Below are 22432 nucleotides of genomic sequence, written 5' to 3' on the forward strand. Positions count from 1 at the left end.
GGAGACAGACGCAGGCTTGGGACAAGACTCATCACCATGGAGATAGATAAGAGCAAATGGTTGTACCATCAAACGGAAGGAAGAAAGCCAGGAGAAGACACAAATAAAAGGAGAAATCTCATTAAACCCAACACTAATTTTGTAATCAGAGGAATAAAGGTCCCTTGAAAGCCTCCAGCCCGAAGATACGGCACAACAAAGAAGCACAAAAGGTTTCTAGCAGCCAGGTGTGGAGTGCATTTGGACATGGCAGCGCTCTGCTTTTCGTCTGCTTTCGTCCCAGATTGTCCAGCATAGTGCTGGGGTGGCAGTCATCTCTCTAATCATGATGTTCGGCAGCAGGAAACAGCATGAATTGCCTTTCCTTATTATGCTACATTGCTGAAAGAAAACTGACATGCATGGGTTTCTGAGGGAAAGCTCTATGGAAGTAATTTTTATCTGCAAATCCATGAGGAAAACTGAATGTGGGAGGACTCTATCTATCTATCTATCTATCTATCTATCTATCTATCTATATCATCTATATCTATCTATCTATCTATCTATCTATCTATCTATCTATCTATCTAATGCCTCCCCCACCCCCCACAGGAGACATTGAATACAGTGGTACCTCGGGTTACAAACACCTCGGGTTACAAACACTTCAGGTTACAGACTCCGCTAACCCAGAAGTAGTACCTCGGGTTAAGAACTTTGCCCCAGGATGAGAACAGAAAACGTGCAGTGGCAGCAGGAAGCCCCATTAGCTAAAGTGGTGCCTCAGGTTAAGAACGGTTTCAGGTTAAGAACAGACCTCCGGAACGAATTAAGTTCGTAACCAGAGGTACCACTGTAAGTATATATTCACCCCTTGTGCCCCATTAACATTTCTCTACATTTTTGCAAGTTCAACTGTAGTGGTGTAGTGAGAGAGTATGAGCTTTGTCTGCTGATGGTTCTAGGCAGGGGACTACAGTTTTTGCCAACCCCACCCACCTCTCCCAGCATGGGAGAGAATCAGTTGCATGCTGCATCTTGAAGGTGCGAGTGTGGCAACCGAAATGGTCAGACCCTGGCCCTGGACTCAGGTGCCCAACTTCTCCAGGTAGGGCTGGGAAATCTGAAATCTTCAGAGCTACTGGCAGCATAGACAAGACAGGCAAAGGGCCAATGGTCGCACCGTCAGATTGATAAGGCAGCTTCCCATCTTCTTCCTAACTTGGGCATACTTGGGTGATCAGGGGACCTGAAATGCCAGGGAGCAGAGGCATGGCTGGTAGGGGATGGGTCCAAGGTACATGAACTGACAGAATGGTCCTGGGTCCTTGGGAATAAAAAGGACCCCTATACTGTTAAGTCCAGTCAAAGGTGACTATGGGGTTATGACACTCATCTTGCTTTCAGGCCAAGGGAGCCAGCGTTTGTCCACAGACAGCTTTACAGGTCATGTGGGCGGCATAACTAAGCCACATCTGGAGCAATGGAACACCTTGATGGAAACCAGAGCACATGGAAATGCCATTTACCTTCCCGCCGCAGCAGTACCTATTTATCTACTTGCACTGGCATGTTTTCGAACTGCTAGGTTGGCAGGAGCTGGGACAGAGCAATGGGAGCTCACCCTGTCGCATGAATTCAAACCACCGACCTTCTGATCGGCAAGCCCAAGAGGCTCAGTGGTTTAGATCTCTAGAACAAGCCCAGCCAGAGTGCTTTGGGTTGTCACAGATGAATCTTTGTCTGGGGCACAGTACCAATCCAAAGGAAAGTAAAAATAGTAGTAATGTCTCTCAATGGGGATATTGAAAGGCAGGGACCTGTATACTGTAGAATCTGACCCTGACAATTGCCAGTAGGACTAGCCACATCAGTGTAACCATGGGCAGTGCTTAAATTATTACCACTGGACATTTTACTATTGGACATTTCAACTTGGAAGTGAAGGAGTGTGCCAGAAAATGACAAATCACTATAATTTAAAATGTGGAAACTTGGAAAGTATAGATATGGCAAGGCAGAAGGAAACAAGATGTACTCTAAAACCAGACTCCGTATGAACTGAAGTGACCATTATGTTGTGTGGAGTTTGGTAACCTGTCACTATGACTCTCCCACAGTTCTTCTGGCCTGCAGACCAATAAAACTGCAGCCACTGCCTGGCGACTTACTAGTGTCAGGGTCTGAAAAGCCAAAGAACCTGAAAGCCACATGGAGAAGGAAATAACTTACTTTGCTTGCTTGGCTTAACTATTTCCTAGTTCTACTAGGTCTTTGAGCCACCAGATTCTGCCTCAAATGCTACCTGTTCAGAAAGCAGGAAATAAGTATAATATGGCATCTTAAAGAGCAAAGCATTTATTGTGGCATCAGCTTATGTGGGCTACATTCTGCGTCATCAGATGCTTGAGTTATCTTGAGTTGCAGTGGGGGGGGGGAGGGAGGACTGTAATAAATGAAGTCAGAAATAAATCAAATGCCCCCCAAAAAGTACAGATGGAGATAATTACATTCACAAAAGTCAATCATGTTAATAACACAAATATTCTGGCATTGGTAAACCAATTGGCACAGATAATGTGATAAAAATCCATTGTGCCAATTCAATTCACAATGGCATTGAAATCCAAAGTTGGCAGCCATGTCCACACACCAGCGGTGAAGTTGTCCTCTAGAAGAACCAGACCTTAAATCTTAACCATAACACCAGCTTTTCTCCTTCAGCTTAGAGATGGTGCTTTGGCTGAATAACTCTTACGGCTGCATGCTGAGGCATGCTGCATTCAAAGGAAAAATAGCTGCGTGTAAGTAGCCAAACAATAAAAAATTCCTTCCAGTAGCACCTTAAAGACCAACTAAGTTAGTTCTTGGTATGAGCTTTCGTGTGCATGCACACTTCTTCAGATACACAGATACACCGTGTATCTGAAGAAGTGTGCATGCACACGAAAGCTCATACCAAGAACTAACTTAGTTGGTCTTTAAGGTGCTACTGGAAGGAATTTTTTATTTTGACTATGGCAGACCAACACGGCTACCTATCTACTACTGTAGCCAAACAATGTCAATGAACTAAAGAACATCAATAATTTGTCAAGGCTGCTGCATGTCATGTATCTAGACAAAAGCTGAGAAAGTACAGAGACAAAGATGGCAAGCACATGTTTACTAAACTAAATAACTCTTGCAAAGCTTAATGGCCTTTTCCTATCCAATATTTCATTCATTCATCCATTCACAATAGCTTGCAAACAAACACATTGCTGATTTGCTAAATGGCATTCCTTGGCACTGTTTCCTTTTGCTGGGTTTCAGTGAATAAAAGCAACGGGGGAGGGTAATCCACCCTGTTTTGTGTAACGTTTAATGAACTTCTGCCACAATCCTTATAGATTCCTAGGCAGAATTCAGCAAAGTCTGCGGAAGGCATTCTTTTGATTTGTGTCTTTTGGATAAGTTCTTTTTTTCCTTCTTGCTGGTAGGTCCTAAATTCCAGTGATAAGTGTGTTTTGAGGCACACACAAAAATACTTATTATTTAAGGAACAAACATTCTTGTGACACTCAAAATATTAAGCCAATATTAAGCTTTCGAAAACGATCAGAAGTACCTAGGACATTATTGGAGAGTATCAGTTTCCTTGGGAGGGGAGAGTATTATAAACGCTTGGTGTTTGGGGTATTTGCTTTGATATCATTGTGTGGTGGTTTTGATATTTATTTACAAAGAGTGGAATTTAATGTATGGCTAAGTACAGGGCTGGCCCAACCATGAGAAAAGGTGAGGTGACTGTCTCAGGTGTCACACTCCCCGAGGCAGCAGATTCTGATGTTGATCTTTCTTCTTGTTCCTGATGGAGATCTTTCCTCACCCCTTATTTTCTGGGGAGGGCACCCTTTTGGGGTCTGCCTCAGGTGTCAAAATGTCTTGGGCTGGCCTCGGCTAAGTAGGGTATGTGCACAGGGAATTAAGTCCACTTGTGCAACTGTTCAGAATTGGCCAACTGTTTTCATCCATCTTCCCCAAGTAGATGGGGAATTTTGCACCCAGGGCCATGCCCCCTCACACACACCCATGCTACACCACTGGTGCCTTGTTCTGTTTTGTGTGCTGTCCTCCCCCCTTTTTGTTTGTTTGTTTTGCTTTTATTAAACTAGAAGTGTCCTGGGCCTCTCTGGACCTATGAGATGGATGCAGCTGCCATCCAGATGGGCAATGCTGTGACATACAGCTCATTTGAGAAACCCAGCCATGTAGGGCAGGCACCCAAGGCCCAATTTAGCAGAATGAGCAGGAGGGCACCCCAACACCGCAGGGTTGGTTTGTAGCCTTATGAGGCTTTGCCCTCGGGTGGGGAAAATATTGCGCCTGGGAAAGGGAAGTGGGTAGAAGGAGCAAGTGTGATAAGTCACAAAAAGCATGCACGAAGTCCACAGTCATGTGCACAAGCATATATACCCCGGACCAGATTCCTCCTCCTTTCTCCTCCCTCAGGAGTCCTCTGAGCATGAACAGAAAGCTGTCTTGGAACTATTGGCGCCCTTCCCAGGAAAGGGGTTTCAGAGTGTTCAGATATATTTCAATCTCTTGTTCTGGCATGGTTCCCGGACAGAAAGCAAGTTGCAATGTGCTTCTTTAGCAAGGCCTGAAGGCATGAGAAAGGCCTGAGAAACAATGGACTGTTTTCTACCTTTGTTACAGCAGAGCGGAATGTTTCTGATGCTTAGCTGCTGAGAAAATGATCTTGAAAAGCTTTGAGAAGCTTTGAGCCTGCTTTGGGGGGGGGTGACTTCGGGCCTAGGTGGGGTCACCTGTCCTCACCTTCCTTCAGGTTTAGTGACCACATAGGGAAGCAAGTGAAGTTAATGCACCTGAACTTCTAAAGAGGTACCTCCCACAAAAGACCATTAAGTCCAGCACCTAAAATTATTCTCCTAACTGCACCACTGAAAGCAGGGACCATTTTCCTTGCAGCTGTCTGTCTGCCCTCACCCAAGGGACCAGAGCAGCAAATCTGATGACAGCTCCATCGATCATTGTTTGACTTGGGCAGTTCACATTAAGCTGCTTTCTCCCGTTAACACTGCTGCATGTTGAGATTCCCTCATGCAAGTGATGTAGGAAAAAACCTGATCCTTTTCCCTTGTGGGGTATCCAAGAGCCCATATAGAGTCCTTAAGTGGGTTCCCTATCTGTAGCAGAAAATAACAGAGGCCAACCAGAGAATATTGAGAAGCAAAGCAGCTTGTAAGCCTGATCTTTATTAAACTGTTGCAACAGGATCCTCACTCACCACACGCAGGAGAGAGGAGGCGAGGAGAGAAACGCCTAAACGTGAAGGGGTGCAGGAGATATTCTGATGGCACTGAAGACGTGCGTCTTGAAAGCATTTGGGTTCACACAAAGTTTTCCTGAAGGTCATTATTCAGTATGGTAACTTATGGCTTTGCTGTCAGTTTCCATAAAGCCACTTCTTGGAACAAGGGGGCGGTGGGGTGGGGTGGGGGAGAAAAGAAAAAGGGTTTTGTTTGGAGCCATTAGGGGGCCCCTCCCCCACCAACCCTATTAGTGAGCTTTATTAAAGCCGTGCAGACAAAGAGCAGGGATGCCCTCCTTAATGGAGAGCCTCCGATAATTACTCGGCTCTGCCGCTTCTTCTGGGGCCTGAATGGCCTTTGAATAATGTTTCTCTTGCTGTGGCTGCAGACAATGTCCTAGCAGACTGCTCTAAACGGTGCCAATCCCATTAGCAGAAGAAAAGCGGCCCCCTTTCTAGGGACGTGGATGTTTGTTTGTGGTGGTAGCGGCGGCCTTGCAGTGGGAATGAACTATGCCCACTGCCTGATCGCTTCTGCGAGGCGAAGGAGCCGTGCCAGGAAAAGCTTGTTCAAAAACAATCTCCCTCTTTAAAAAGACCTGAGCTAAGTGGCTTGGGAAAGAAGGAGCTGGCTGGCAGAAGGGCTCGCGGATGGGAACATCTCTCATCAAAAGGAGAAGTAAAACATAGCTTATTGAATGTGAAAGAAAAGGTAATTGCTACAGTGTTGAATTCCAGTGGGCAGCTTTTCCTCTGCCTCCGAGGGCCAGCTCTGATGTTACATTCCCCCCACCCCCCGCCATGGACGGCTGTGAAGAAATTGCTTGTGAAAAATGTAAGCGTAAAGCAAAACGGATGCATGCAGGAAATAAATATTATTGTAATCCGAGGAAGGGAAGAGCAGAACGCCTACTGGCTCCAAGTATACCCTCAGGGTACGGGCCGGTACTTTAATTTTAATAATAATTCATAGATCTTTCATGCAAAAACTGAAGCATGCTTCCCATTCCGAGGCATAATTTTTCACCTGCATTCCTAGCTCAGGAATACAGCAAAGCACTCTGGTGGAAGGAAATCATTTGGGTTGAATCAGAATTTCTGATTCAAAGATGGTCAATGCCCAAATTCTAGCCGAGCCACCCCTTTCCCCGATCAGTAGAACCTAATGCAGACATCCTGCAGCCTCAAGGCAATACCAGTGCAATTTTTCTAGAAAAAGAAAACTTCTCCCTGAACTTCTCCCTCATTCTGTTAGAATGGTAATGGCACCCACCGGAGAGGTGCTGAGAGTTCCATCAAGTTCCAGCTAAAGAAAGCCCTGGTCTATACCATTTTTACTTATAAAACACTGAACACTGAACAAAAGAATTTATTTATTTATTTATTTTATAAAATATTTATTAAAGGTTTTAAACAATATAACACCATTCACATACACAACCCAAAAACAATAAAAAAAACACCATCACCGAAATGAAAAAAGACATACACAAGAAAAAAAAAAAGAAAATCAACGGACAAAAAAATCATATAAAAGACATAACAAAAGAATTTAGTTCAATTTTAAATGTTGTCACAAACTTTGATTAATTGTTGGTCTGTCTGCCCCACTGGCTCCATCCCCTAAGCTGGCAGGACTGCTCCGAAAGATTCTTTTTAAGGTTGCAATCCTATAACCCTGTACCTGTGAATAAACCCCATTGAATTTGATGGCACTTGCTTCTGAGCAGGCAGGCATAGTGTTGTGCTGGCAATTAAATACATAATAGCATCCTTTATTAATTGAACAACGCATTTACAAAATTTTTTTTTAATATGAGTACTTATAAAACTACAGATAGCAGGCATCAAAAAACAGGACAGGAGCTCCTCCCATTCATATATACCGTATTTTTCGCCCTATAGGACGCACTTTTTCCCCTCCAAAAATGAAGGGGAAATCTGGGTGCGTCCTATGGGGCGAATGCAGGCTTTTGCTGAAGCCTGGAGAGTGAGAGGGGTCAGTGCGCACCGACCCCTCTAGCTCTCCAGGCTTCAGGAAGCTCTGCACAACCCTCGGGAGACCGGCTCCGAGGGTTGCGCAGAGCTGCCTGCAGTCCCGGGATCAGCGCAGCTCTGCGCGGCCACCAGAAGCCGGGGGCGAAGCTCCGCCCCGCTCCCAGTGGCCGTGCAGAGCTGCCTGCAGTCCTGGGATCAGCGCACGTCTCCCCATCGCCAGCCCCACAAGCTCGGGGGACAGCGGGGAGGCAGAGCGTGCCTTCCCACTGTTCCCTGACCTGGTTCTTCCAGCCCCGCACCTGGGGGGGGGGAAATAATTTTTTTTCCTTTAATTTCCCCCCAAAAAAACTAGGTGCGTCCTATGGGCCGGAGCGTCCTATGGGGCGCAAAATACGGTATTCAAATTCATATATTCATATATATTCAAATGAATATATATGAATATGAATATATATTCATATATATTTAAATTTGTATATATTCAAATATATTCAAATATTTAAAGGGCTGTCCCGTGGATGATGGAGCATACTTGTTTTCTCCTGCTCTGGAGGGCAGAACCCGAACCAATGGCTTCAAGTTGCAAGAAAGGAGATTCCGACGAAACATCAGAAAGAGCTTTCTAAACAGTAAGAGCTGTTCCATCCTTGGGAGATTGTGAACTCTCCTTCCTTGGAGGTTTTTAAGTAGAGGTTGGATGGCCATCTGTCTTGGATGCTTTCATTTAGATTTCTGCATTGCAGGAGGTTGGGCTAGATAACTACGCTAGCTCTGGTGAACATCTCAAAATCCCAGAAAAGCCAATTGTGTGTATGATGTGGGGGGAACAGAATAAAAGAACCAACGGGCTTTTTCTTTTGAAAAGTACCCACAATGTTGAGATTATCATAACGCTAGGGGCTCTGGCTGTTACCTGCCGTCACACACTGATATTGTTGTTCTTAGTGTTGGTTTTTTTAAAAGAAATTTTTATTATTTTCCTTATACATACCGTACTTTTACAATACATTACAATAAATCACTTAAATACTTTTAGCTCTGCTGAGCCTGCGACCTCCCTCCATCTCTTCAGTGAGTATCCCTTATTTTCTTGTATCGCGTATTTTTTTAACTCTTATATCTGTCATACATTGTAAGAGCTGTTTCAGTCCTGCCTGTGTTTTTAAATTTTTACAATTATCCGTTATTAGTGTTATTCTTATTACCAGCCATCACAAGTTGTTTATTCCTGTTCCATACCCTCCAACATTTCTCCGATGAAAATAGGGACATCCTATTCCATAATAAACAAAGGTCCGTATAGTTAAAGCCATGGTTTTCCCAGTAGTGAAGTATGGAAGTGAGAGCTGGACCATAAAGAAGGCTGATTGCCGAAGAATTGATGCTTTTGAATTATGGTGCTGGAGGAGACTCTTGAGAGTCCCATGGACTGCAAGAAGATCAAACCTCTCCATTCTGAAGGAAATCAGCCCTGAGTGCTCACTGGAAGGACAGATCGTGAAGCTGAGGCTCCAATACTTTGGCCACCTCATGAGAAGAGAAGACTCCCTGGAAAAGACCCTGATGTTGGGAAAGATGGAGGGCAGAAGGAGAAGGGGACGCCAGAGGACAAGATGCTTGGACAGTGTTTTCGAAGCTACCAGCATGAGTTTGACCAAACTGCAGGAGGCAGTGGAAGATAGGAGTGCCTGGCGTGCTCTGGTCCACGGGGTCACGAAGAGTCAGACACGACTAAACGACTAAACAACTAAATAACAACAACAACATTCCATAATAATAACAACAACAATAATGTTTATACCCCACCAACCCCCATCTGACTGGGTTGCCCTAGCCACTCTGGGCAGCTTCCAACATATATAAAAACATAATAAAACATCAAACATTACAAAAACATCCATTCAGATGTCTTATAAAGGTTGTATGGTTACTTGCATTTGCTTGGGGGTCACATAACTCCATACCCTCTAACATTTCTCCGTTAAAAATTAGGGCTGTCCTAAGGAAAAGCGGGACATTCTGGGATCAAATCAGAAACCAGGACGGCTTCTGTAAATCTGGGTCTGTCCCTGGAAAATAGGGACATATGGGGGGGGGGACAGTTGCCCCCTTCTAAATCAAGTAAATCAATAAAAAATACTTAAATAACTGAGGTTCTGTCCCCCCAACAAAAATCCTGGCTATGCCCATGATGTAGGGTCTGCAGCATTATTATTATTATTATTATTATTATTATTATTATTATTATTATTATTATTATTATTATTATTATTATTATACTATTAGGTTGTTGTTTTTATTTTTATTATGTATTTTGTGGTTTTGTATCTTGATTGTATTTTGTGAACTGCCCTGAGGACCCCCCCGGGTATAGGGCGGTCTAATAATAATAATAATAATAATAATAATAATAATAATAATAATAATAATAATAATCGTCATCGTTATCTTTATGTTGGGCGGGGCTGGGGGGTGCGGAACAGGCTGCCTGCCGGAACCTTCTTGCCGGTTCCGGTTTCCCTGGCTGCTGCGGGGGAAGCGTTTGAGGCGAGCACCGGGGCCAGGGCAGCTTGTAAACAGAGAGAGCCGAGGCGGCGGCGGCGGCTGAGGCTGAGGGCGGTTGCCGGTGGCGGAGGGAGCGAGGAGGACGGGAAGAGAAGGCAAGGGAAACCGGGGGGAATGAATGCGGGACCCCCGGGCGGCGCGTGTGCGGCTGCTGCGAAGTCCGGGTCGAGGCTGCCTGTGGCTTGAGCCCCTTTGCGGGCTGAGTCCCTGGAGGCTCCGCAGATGGGAGTGGAAAGGCCGGCTCTGCCGCTGACCACCCCGAAGGTCCAGCCTGGGCGTTTATGGCGCCTTCCTTATTGTGCCAGGTGCCCTCTGCAGGCTCTGCAGCCTGGCACTTTTAGGAGGCGGGCATCCTTATAAAATCAAGCAGCTTGGGGGTTTGTTGTTGTTGTTGTTGTTGTACATTTCTTGTGCCTGGATCTGTATTCATCCTCTGTCCCCCCCTCGTCCTCCCCTCCCCCCCCCAGCTCCTTAAATTATGCAATATTAGGTCATCCCATGGATGCAGTTATAGCTTTCACCAAAGAAGCCACGCAGTAACTGCAGGACAAGCACAAAGCTGTGCAGTCGGCTTAAGCCTTTTATGTAAACTGTGTTTTGTCGTTGTTGCTGCATCTAATATATATTCGTTCTCTTCTCTATGTGGTGTTTAACCTGCCCTTCTTCCAAGGTGGTGTGTAAGAGCCTCCTATCCCCCTCTCCCTGTCCCCATCCTTTGTATCATTGCAACAACCCTATGGAATAAATTGAATTCCTTTAAACTGAATAATGGCAGGTGCCTCGAAATCACTCAGTGAACTTTGTGGTGCAGTGCAGATTTGAGGCTGGGTCTCCCTGTTTCAGGCAAGACTCTACCAGAATAGCTCTCTAGCACATTACATGTGCACCACATATGTGGTGCTCTCTGAAGGCATGCAGATTGTTGAATCAAAGTTAAAAGCATATTAATGTTCTCTTTGTTTATTATTTTTTAAGCATTATGGAAAATAGTTTACTATGTGTGTTCTGAGTGTACCATGCTACCCAGGCTTCCTTGAGAATGCACATATTTTTACTCCAGAATGCAAAGTGTGAAAAAGGAGGTTATAGTTGCCATTTTGGGGCAAGACGGTTTGAAAGTCTAATTTTTTCAAATAATGGAGTGGCTGTGATTATCTGTTAAACATTTGGCTAGTTCAGATGGCAACCTTGACCTAGGTGAAGAACGATGAGAACTGAAAGAAGAAAAGTCACTTTATCCAGGGACAGTCTAAATATGCATTGGCCTGTTCCTACAGGATGTGGTATTAGTGAAAATAGTCAAGATCCAATGATCCCCAGATATGCCCTCCAAATGATGTCAGGCATCTTCACTTGGTAGCAAGTGGCCAATAGGCAGGTGCAAAATGTGCCTGGCGCCTGGCTAATTTTGAATGTGTGTTTGTATATATGTGCGTGTGTGTACAGACACACACAGAGATGTACACACACACATATGCACATACATAAACACACACCCATACATATATCTAATTGATGTTAATAGGACTTGTTACTCATGAGCAAATGTGATTAGGATTAGCATTTGTTCTGTTTTTAATCCAGTATAGGCTGCAGTCTTAACTGCAAGTGACTTCCATTGAACTTGCTGGTTCTTAAGAGGATATGTATAGGATTGCATTGTTAGTTACTTGAATCCCAGTAGTTTTCACTGCCACAGATTCTTTCACAATAACCATAAACTATATAATACACCATTCTCAGAATGACTGAATATCAAGTATATAAACTGTAGCAAAACTCCATCCTTGTGGACTGATATTGACTAGAGAGGAAGTGAGGCAGTTTGATCAACTTGCCAATAAAAAGCCAACTTTTCTACTATGGAGTTGTTAGGAGATACTGTATAGGAGACAGTACATTCACCTGTCATTTAATAGTGCTCTTTAAGGTAGCCAGGGATAGAACTCCTTCCAAGATTGGGTTGGAGCAGAGGAATATAAGGCAGATAGGCATGCTTATAAAAATGTTGTGGGCTAGTAACTGTTGTAAACTTATTTACAAGGCTGCACTATAGTATGTCAGTACTTTGTTCAGAGTATCCCCCTTCCAGTCTAGGATGCAGGCCATGGAATAATCCAGATGAAAGTGAAGGATTCAACAGTTGCAAATTGGATTCAGTAGAGAGAAGAGGAGGAGGCTATTTATCTTCTCTTTTCCTGGGCTGCACATGGCTATTCTGCAGAAAGAGAGAAAAATAAGACCATTTAAATGTTACACATTCGTCTTTAAAACTGCCCTGAAAATGGGGGTTGGAATAATCCTCCTGGTTTTTGATGCTGGCAAATATTTGAAATATTTTCCTGTTTTGGTTATAATATTCTCAATAGCATAATTTCCTTTTACTTAGGATCTAAGTTCTGTTGAATACACAGAGAATTCCTTTTGCTTAAATTACGCACAGGCATGCCCCTAGCATCCAAAAGACAGTGCTGCAGCATCTTTTGAAATTACCTGATTTATTCATTTTTGCTGCCACAGATTCTCTCACGTGAAGCAGTAAGTATAACAGACTCCACATTTCTTTTCCTTCCTGGTTCAGTATAGGTTCAGTATACTTCCTGGAAGTATAGAAAAATGGAGTATGGTTATAAACAGCCATCTCATCATCAGCCTCCCTGCTTAATGACCTCATCTCTAGCAATGTCTGTATGACTTGCTTTTGTTTTTTTGCTGAGCATAGATGATGCTTCAGAGTTGCCTCCATGGCAAAAAGAAAATGCACACATATGCATGGCTTTGTTCTGTTAGTAAGAGAATTCCAAGGTCAATGTATTTTTGTACTAACTGAGTACTCAATCTGTCTGAGAGAGAAACAGGGTCTGTTTATCCAGAACTGAAACATGTACAGTGGTGCCTCGCAAGACGAAATTAATCTGTTCCGCGAGTGTCTTCGTCTAGCGGTTTTTTTGTCTTGCGAAGCAACCCTATTAGCGGATTAGTGCTATTAGCAGTTTAGCGGCTATTAAAGGCTTAGCGGCTATTAAAGGCTTAGCGGATTAGCGGCTAAAAGGCTATTAGCGGCTCCAAAAGGAGGATAATTTTATGATTTTTATGTTTAGGTAGTGTGTTCAGTAACTAATACTTAAAATTGGGAAATTTGTGGAAGGGAACTTAGGTCGACCTTAGAAAAGGAGGTAATGATTATAATTGATGTATAAATTAAATTTGGTTAATTAAGCAGAACTAAGTTTAAAAAAATGATTACAATAATATTGTGAAGATGAGAGTAAGAACTTGCTGAGCTAACTATTGGAATTAGGATGTATGAAGGGGTGGTGCGGGGAAGTCAGAGAATGTGGTTAAGAAAGCAAGGATTTGAAATTATACATGTTTGTCTTTGTCTTTGTGTGTTTGTGATGTCAATATAAAATGTGAAAACCCAATAAAAAAATTAAAAAAAATAGAAAAGGGGGGGGAGCGAAAAAAAATCTCAAGACTCGCAAGACATTTTCGTCTTGCGAAGCAAGCCCATAGGGAAATTCGTCCTGCGAAGCAACTCAAAAACGGAAAACCCTTTCGTCTAGCGGGTTTTCTGTCTTGCGAGGCATTCGTCTTGCGGGGCACCACTGTAGCCTGTTAGAGAAAACACTGGTGACTAAGTACAGTGGTACCTCGGGTTACATACGCTTCAGGTTACAGATGCTTCAGGTTACAGACTCCGCTAACCCAGAAATACTACCTCAGGTTAAGAACTTTGCTTCAGGATGAGAACAGAAATCGTTCTCCAGCAGTGCGGCGGCGGCAGCAGGAGGCCCCATTAGCTAAAGTGGTGCTTCAGGTTAAGAACAGTTTCAGGTTAAGAATGGACCTCCAGAACGAATTAAGTACTTAACCCGAGGTAAAAAGGTAAAGGGACCACTGACCATTAGGTCCAGTCGTGGCCGACTCTGGGGTTGCAGTGTTCATCTCGCTTTATTGGCCAAGGGAGCCAGCGTACAGCTTCCGGGTCATATGGCCAGCATGACTAAGTCGCTTTTGGCGAACCAGAGCAGCGCATGGAAATGCCGTTTACCTTCCCGCCGGAGCAGTACCTATTTATCTACTTGCACTTTGACGTGCTTTCGATCTGCTTGGTTGGCAGGAGCAGGGACCGAGAAACGGGAGCTCACCCCGTCTCAGGGATTTGAACCGCTGACCTTCCGATTGGCAAGCCCTAGGCTCTGTGGTTTAGACCACAGCGCCACCCGCATCCCTAACACCCAAGGTTCTCTGACTGCTTCTTAGTGTAGGTGTGTTGATAGGAAGATTCGGTACCTTGAGCCTTGGGTATAAATGCTTCCTCTGGTTGACGACATGCAAAATGCTTGGGAAAGGTCACTGCATGACATGATTTCCCTGGTGAGTCAGTGTTTTGCTTTGCATTCAACCTCTGAACTGAGCCACTTCTTCTTTTCCTTGTCACCTGCTCCTGAGTGGTTTCAGACTGGAAGTCAGACTGACAGTAATACAGAGGGATAGTCAGCCTGGATAGTCAGCCCTGCTTACCAGAAGCTGCTCTAACAGAGCTTTAGAGAAGTGCTCCTGTATATGGCAAACAGTTCTGTTTCTTTTTTCATTTTCTGCATTTAAAGTCATGCATGTGAGAGAGACTGAAATTGCTTAAATTGCTGCTGTATTATGAATTATTGTTGCTAGATCTATCGCCATGGAGAGTGATGCATAATCTTTAGCTGACTAACACTAACACTAACATTGATAGATTTTCTCAGGCTCCTTTAATCTTGTATCATTTCTCACTGGTTTAATTCAGAATGGGTTTGTTGTCTCCATAGTGCTAAGATTACTCTGGTTTTCCCTGCATATAGATATGCTGTAGATGAAGCCGTGCTGAATTCAGATTTTGGCTTTTAGATGTGTGCAATTCAGTTCTATGTAGAAAATATACAGGTAGCTGAGTCGACCTATAAGAAAAATGCCAAATATTAGGGCACTACTTTTATTAGGCCAGGCAAAATTGCACAGTATTTTATGACATTTTTATTGGCCCAATAAAGGCATTGCCCTAATATGTATTTAGACAGGTTTGCTAGTTCAAGGGAATGGAAACTAGAAGGGAAACTGTTAGGCTGAACAAAGTGAAATCTCCCATAACGTCTGAAGCCTCCACTCAGTCCTACAACAGAAACTGCCAACACATTTTTTCAGCATGTCTTTCAGGCACTGAGGAATAGGAATTTGCTTTTGAAAAGCAGGCCTTTCTCTTCTTTAGGACTCTCACTGAACCCTGCAGAATGGATGGATAAACAGTTAAAGCACTGAGGGTCAGATAGACTGCTGCTGCTGCATACGGTGGTACCTCGGGTTAAGTACTTAATTCGTTCCGGAGGTTTGTTCTTAAGCTGAAACTGTTCTTAACCTGAAGCACCACTTTAGCTAATGGGGCCTCCTACTGCTGCCACGTGATTTCTGTTCTCATCCTGAAGCAAAGTTCTTTACCCGAGGTACTATTTCTGGGTTGGCAGAGTCTGTAACCTGAAGCGTATGTAACCCGAGGTACCACTGTACTCTCTTTATGCCCTGCAGCTCTTCAAGCTTCAGACAGTCTCTGGGTCTGAATCTGGTAGCCCTCTTTCTGAACTGCTGAAACCGAAGTTGGCAACAAGAGTCCAGGGGCTCCTGTGATCAGTTACCTAAACCAGGTGTGGGGAACCTTAGGGCTGCCAGATATTGCTGCACTGTAACCCCCATCAGCCCCAGCAAGCATGACCAATGGCCAGGGATGATGGGAGTTGTAGTTCAGCAGCATATGGCAGACCTGAGGTTCCCCACACTTGGTTTAATCTGCCCATGCCAGTTTCCAAGCTTCTCTTGTGTCCTTAATAGTGAACTCTACTACTTGACTGAGAGGCAGAACCCAGGATAGAGCCATGGAGGTAGCAGGCTTGGTGCCAAGGGACAAAATAGGTTGCAGCCTCCTCCTTGGTTCAGAGAGGGAGAAAACTACCACTTGCCAAGACAGTGATATCACTCAGGTGTGGGGGTAGTTACCGTATTTTTTGCACCATAACACTCACTTTTTTCCTCCTAGAAAGTAAGGGGAAATGTCTGTGCATGTTATGGAGGGAATGCCTGCGGGTGGTGGTGGGGATCTGCTGCAGTCGTGAGCAGAGGATCCATGGTTCCCCTTCCTTCCCTCCTCCGTGGTTACAAAGCATGGATCCACATGGATCCTCAGGATTTTTGCATTGGGCTACTCCAAACTCACTGTCAGATCACATGTCTGTGGCCACAGCATGAACCACAAAAATCATATATCCACTATTTTGTTTAGAATATTTTTTTTCTTGTTTTCCTCCTCTAAAAACTACGTGCGTGTTATGGTCAGGTGCGTGTTATAGAGCGAAAAATACGGTACTTCACAAACACACTCCAGCGTTATCCACAAGTGCATGTCTTTATTTTCACTGCCATCAGCAAAGAGTTGCCACTTTCCAGTGTTCGAAATCAGCCAGGTGCCAGGCGCGTTTTGCGACGGGCATGGATCAAATTGTGACCAGGTGGAGATACCTGGATGCAAGGTTGGCGACTGACATCTCCACCTGGTTTTCCCCTCCAGCTTTCTTAAGCAGGTAAGCAGAAGAGGTTATTTATTGTGTCAAGTCTTCCACATTTTTCTCCAAGAAGTACATGGTTCACCCCCCTCTTTAGTCATTCCCTGCAATGACCCTGTGAGGTAGGTTAGGAGGCTGTGACTGACTCCAAGTGAGCTTCATGACAGAGTGGGGATTTGAACCCTGATTTCCAAAGTTCTAGTCCAACACTCTAACCACTACACCCCACTGGCTTCCTAGAGTCCTTCTGCCATGGGGCAGCTCTGTAAATTAAGTAGGAAAATAAATACAGTGGTACCTTGGCTTAAGACCTTAATTCGTTCCGGAGGTCCGTTCTTAACCTGAAACTGTTCTTAACCTGAAGCACCACTTTAGCTAATGGGGCCTCCCGCCGGAGCATGATTTCTGTTCTCATCCTGAAGCAAAGTTCTTAACCAGAGGTACTATTTCTGGGTTAGCGGAGTCTGTAACCTGAAGCGTATGTAACCTGAAGCATCTGTAACCCAAGGTACCACTGTATGGGGAAAGCAAACTATATTTCCCTTGAAGCTTGACTTGGTTTTATCCTGGGTTGTTTCATTTGATGTTTAAATGTGTTGTAAACTGCTTTGAGATTTTTTTTCATTAAAACATAAAGTGGTATAGAAATGAAATAAACAACAACAACAAACCCGACCGGGGGCAGAGGTGGCACCTAGTTATACCATTGTAGCGACCATAATCTAGATTTAAGGTGCCATTTGGTGATTAGCTTATATTATTTGAGTTTCTAAACACTGCCTCTCTCTCTTATGGGGAAGAGAACAGGGCTGCGTTTGTGTGCTGGGTGGGAGGACACACTATTGTGGTGAGGGCAAAACCAGCGGTGACACTGGGTGGCCTTCCGCTGACAGAGCTCTCTCAAGGGGATAGAGTATATTTCTGGCCCAGAGCACACGAAGATGTATTGCATTTCCCCAGAGCAGTATACAGGGTCACACTCTGCCTGTCATTATGTCGGACATTTTGTCAGTAATAATAACAAAGATGATAGGTTTCTTTCTTTCTTTTTCTTGGTCCGCCTTATCCCTTATTTGAAAACCGAGTTACCAACACTTCTGGGAATCTCCTTTGATTGTGGAAATCTCGCTGCATCGTGGTTTCTCCACTATTGTACAATGACGCTGAGTCATGTCTTCCCATCACAGGGCTTGCGATTTGCAACTGATAAATATTTTGGCAGTAAAATGTACCCAAGTGATGCGGCAGAAAATGCTTACAATGCCAATCTAAGAAAAAGTGATCTCCAAGGCCGCATTTTACCTGGTGGATCTCCACGGGGCTTGATTGTGAGTAGACCTGTATAAGATTGCCATGTAAAAGTAACAGCCGATCAAATGAATGTTAGAATGATGTCAGAATGAAGTTAAGTGGTTTAAGCAGCAATGTTTTAGGTGTATGAAAAATGGATTATTAACAGGTGAGAACTCAAAGTTATATTAAGTTAAAGGATTAAGATAAAAACAAAGAGGGAAAGAAATTGCTGAATTAATTAACTAATTGAATTGGAATACAAAAAAGGGAGGTGTGAGGAGGTCAGGGAAGCAAGGATATGAATATATGACATGAAAAGATTGATGTGTTTTCTTTTTAAATGTTTTTTATCTTTTTTCTCTATTTTGTATTTTGTATTTTTGTTTTTTCTTCTTTTTTTTATTTATGTTATTTTTTTCCTTTGAAAACTTAATAAATATCATTTAAAAAAAGTAACAGCCGATCAAAGCATTTTAGTCAGTTAACCTTGCACATAATATACTAAATTGTTGAATGTCTAGGCAGTTTAATTGCTAGCTTAAATTATGAAAATAAATCACAGTATTTATGGGCTGGTGGGTGTTAATTTGTGGCTATTTAAGTTACTAGATGTGTTTTGGTCTGAAGAACACAAGAGTAGTTTAACTAGAAAATGGGGTCAATTGCTTTGACTGAACCAAGAGATGTAAACAAATTGTTTGTCACAGTGCCATTGGCACTGAAACCCTTTTCACAGGCAGCCACTCAAGTTAAAGAATAACAAACAGGGAATATACCTGCCCAGGAAATGTTCTGCAACGTATATTAATTAACAGTGCAGAGTGATAAATATGTATGTACTTGGACTTTGCCACAAAGGGCTTCTTAGGTCAAGAAAACACAATCAGGTGCAAGTGTATCTTAGACAAAAGAAGTGTGATCAGTTGTAAAGAAAAAATATCTGTGAGGGCTATTAAGGTAGAGACATCTCTGAAGTGTGTGTTCTTGGGACCAAAAAGCCTAAGGAGGAAAATATGGTTGTTGCCCCACTGATTCTTCTCCTCTCCCCAGAGCTTCAGAAACCAAGTGTCTGTGAATGTTGGCTACCCCTTGAGCTCTCTACCTCGTCGCCTTGCATCTTCCCCCTCAGACTCCTAACCTCCTGTCAGGGAACTGCCATCAGTGCTGGAGGGAGAGAGCAAAAGCCAGAGGGATTCCAGAGAGCGTCCAGGGATCAGGAGAAGCAGCCCATCTTCTGGGGAAGAGAATCAGCGTAGCACGAGTGGAGAAGGGGGGCAGATGGGGGAGGCGGCGAGGCGGTCCCATGACTCCTTGCGTGGGACCAGCGGGGAGAGTAGGGGTCCTCTGCTGCCCACGCCCTCCTTGCGCAGAAGGCTTTCGCGCAGAGAGAGTAGGAGGAGACTAGGTGTCAAAGAGCTTCTTTGCTGGAAGAAGTTTAAGAAACGCCCACTGACGGATTCTGCCAGCGATTGAGTCAGCCACGGGTGAGTGGCTGTCCGGACAGAAAAGGTTCACTCAGGCAATCCAGCCAGGTGTTTGCACCCAGCCGGGGAGATAAGCACCGGCTTACGCACGAGCAACCCCTAGAACCATTACACCTCCGTTCCCTTTGCACCACTTTTTCTACAGCCTGGGGGAACTTGAAGCACTTGCAATCTTCCTTTAGTTAGTCTAGTGAAGTTATGGCCCATACTCGGACAACCCTATAACATTTGAGTGTTGATAGGCGTTTTGCAGATAAGACATGCAGAACAGCATCTCTCTGCTGGTGTTCCACTCGCCCTGTCTCTGGTGAGAGAGCAACTTCACTAACATGGTTTTGTAACATGTTTTACAGGAAAATCCAGATTCTGCGGACTTCTACTGCACAGCCAATACCCTCCCATCCTATCTTACCATTTAGACTGGTAAGTCAGAGGGCAAGTTATTCTTCAGTAGCACGTTTACAAAGGGAAGACAAGCCAAACATCTGAAGGCCAATGCCAGTTGCAACCCTAATCATTTAGCTCCCATCACCTCCTCGTTCAAGCAGTGTCAGAATCTTTCCAGAGGCACCTTCCTCTTCTGCGCCTGGAATTTTTATGTTGTTTTTTGACAAAATTCCCCCAAAGCTTCTGGTCTGACTGCCGATAAAATGGAGGCGTTGGAAGTCGATGACATCAGCCCGGCCTTGGAAGTGACGGAAGATTTCTTTAGCACCTTTGATGCTAAACGAGAGAATGTGCAGCCGCCAGAGGTTTATGGGGTCCAGGAAGTTCCTGAGTTGGTCGGCCACGAAGTGTTTAATAGGATTGCAGCCTGCGGAGACCTGAGGAACATCACTTTGGGGAAAACCAACCTCGTTTGGGAGCACTGCAAAAACGGACTCTTGGAAACCAAAGTGCAGACTGCAATTCCTGCCAAAGAACAGTTTGGAGTACAAAGGGGAATGGTTCCAGACAACCTCTCTTGGGTGGAACGGGGAGAGGCCTCAGCTTTTAACATCTGCCAGAGGAGGCGGGGTCGGCCCCGTTCTGTGAACGATATTATAGTGCAGAGTGAGGAGACGGCCACTTTCAAGCCAGGCCACAACCGGTCACGCTCAGACGTCAGCCACATAGACTGGGGTGTCATCTTAGCTGATGCGTCTTCACAGCAGCCGTCTAATCAAGACAATCGATGTCCTAAACTTTCATTTGCACCAACTGGATTCGAAAAGGGAGAGGACATTCAAGGGAACTCTGGTGAGTGCTTGATACTTTGCTGCACCTGGCTTCCTCCTCCTCCTCCTTTTGGTTCCTATCTCTTATCGAAGGCGGAAAGTGACAGGTTCAATGAGGCAACACAATCCCAGGTTGGACTTGGAGCTGTGAACCTTCAAAATTCAGTTCCCAATTCCCACCATGGGTTGCAAAGGTTGTCTCAAGCAAGTTGCCCATTTCTCAACCTTAAAAGCAGAGGAACTCAACTTGAGTTACAGTTGTAAATATAAATATTTCTGTGACACATTTGGCAGTAGAAGACTTTGATTCTGCAGCCTGTCTAAATTATGCTACCCAGCTCACTACAGTATCTGGAAGTAAGGGAGAGAATCTGGAGGGTGCTCTGTTCGCTGATTCTTTCTATGAGGACAAAGGTAGTGACTTTGAATCCCAGGATGGTCAGCCTATGCAGTTCTGACACTATGGCTAATTTTTAGCACTTTAGTTTATCACATTATTTATATTTGGCCCAAGGAGCATCACAGTGTAAGGAAAACACTGTAAGTGCAATGACCTGGATTTGGCCAGGATTTGGGGTGTTGTTTTTTTAGTACAAAGGCTGCTAAAAGAAGAAATCATACTACAGTGGGCCTGCAACTTTTGCTCATTTTACATATGTGATCACAACCTTATGTGTGTGTTAAATAAATAAATGGAGAGCAGGGGAAACTCACGTTACCCACTCTCCATGTATTTATTTCCCCCTGTCCCGTGCACCCAGTGGATTTTCCTTGCTTACTAGGATCTGGAAGGTTGCAAGAGGTCTCTGGAATGCTCCCAGAGGTGGTCTTGGGGAAGGCTCTGGGAGTGCGGGGGGGGGGGGTGCGTTCCAGGGGTTCCTGATATTGCATGATTTTGCCTTTGCACATGTGCCCCTAGAACCGAACCCTCGCTTAAGTGGCGGGCCAACTGTATATTTTGTAACATGGAAAGGGCTACTAGGAAAGGGCGACTTGGAAGATACAGTGGTGCCTCGCAAGACGAAAAGAATCCGTTCTGTGATTCTCTTCGTCTAGCGGTTTTTTCATCTTGCGAAGCAAGCCCATTGAAGGATTAGTGGATTAGCGCTATTAGTGGCTTTTAGCGGCTTATCTGCTGATCGGATCAGCTGATAATCGGCTTAGCGGCTTAGAAAAAGGGGGGAAAGGGGGGAAAAACCCGCAGGAACTTGCAAGGCATTGTCGTCTTGCGAAGCAAGCCCATAGGAAATTCGTTTTGCGAAGCACCTCCAAAACTGAAAACCCTTTCGTCTAGCGGGCTTTCCATCTTGTGAGGCATTCGTCTTGCGGGGCACCACTGAACGTTTGTTTTTTTAAAACCAGTTTAAAAATCCAAAGTTTAGGTTGGATATGATGAGCACCTTTGAAGGGAGAGAGTTCCGTAGAACTGAACACAGTACTCCAGGGGTGGCCTGACCAAGTCAGACGATTCATGGAAGACAGGCCTATCAATGGAGATTAGGCATAAGAGCTAAATGGAACATCTGCATTACAAGGCAGTCTGCCACTGGGGATGGGAAGCCAATGAGGAAGCACGGATGCCCCTCCATGCCATGTTCAAGCTCCCTCAAGGCACCTGTTCAGCCTTATATTGGAAGCACTCACCTGATAGCCATGGGCAACAAGGGACCGCATACCAACATGGTGCTCTCCATCCATCCTTGGCACCCAGTATAGAAACCAAGCAGGCTGCCTGAGGGGGAAATTCATTTCCTCTCTGCTCAGCAGGGATGGGGCAGTTTTGCAGGGGGCCGGAGCTCTCAGTTCCCACAGCTGCCAGTCCTAGACAGGCTAGCTGCATTTCTATCCTTCCTTTGCAGGTATCTTTTGTGGGCTTCATTACAAGGCTGTGCTACAGTGGTGCCTCACAAGACGAAAAGAATCCGTTCTGTGATTCTCTTCATCTAGCGGTGTCTTGCGAAGCAAGCCCATTGAAGGATTAGC

General features: G+C 44.5%; 1 protein-coding gene and 1 long non-coding RNA gene across 3 annotated transcripts in view; one reads left to right on the top strand and one right to left on the bottom strand.

Annotated features, from left to right (window-relative positions):
- Positions 1 to 9810: 9810 nt before the first annotated feature.
- Positions 9811 to 22432, top strand: part of PLEKHM3 (pleckstrin homology domain containing M3) — an 86697-nt gene continuing 74075 nt past the window's right edge. The window contains exons 1-3 of one of the 2 annotated variants that reach the window (XM_083473119.1): positions 9832 to 9957; positions 17643 to 17783; positions 19586 to 20471. In XM_083473119.1, the coding sequence (XP_083329245.1) occupies positions 19883 to 20471 (589 nt within the window). In that variant the 5' untranslated portion in view covers positions 9832 to 9957; positions 17643 to 17783; positions 19586 to 19882. Of the gene's footprint in view, positions 9958 to 17642; positions 17784 to 19585; positions 20472 to 22432 lie in introns of both variants that reach the window. The other variant, XM_083473120.1, reaches the window with a different exon arrangement.
- On the bottom strand, positions 18632 to 19520 carry LOC310705025. Its single transcript, XR_014525165.1, has 3 exons — positions 19451 to 19520; positions 19347 to 19371; positions 18632 to 18886 (listed from the first exon to the last, which is right to left on the bottom strand). It is a non-coding gene; the product is annotated as an uncharacterized lncRNA (long non-coding RNA).

The sequence above is a fragment of the Podarcis liolepis genome (genome assembly GCF_965112155.1).
Source record: "Podarcis liolepis genome assembly, chromosome: 1".
In the NCBI taxonomy this organism is placed as follows: Eukaryota; Metazoa; Chordata; class Lepidosauria; order Squamata; family Lacertidae; genus Podarcis; species Podarcis liolepis.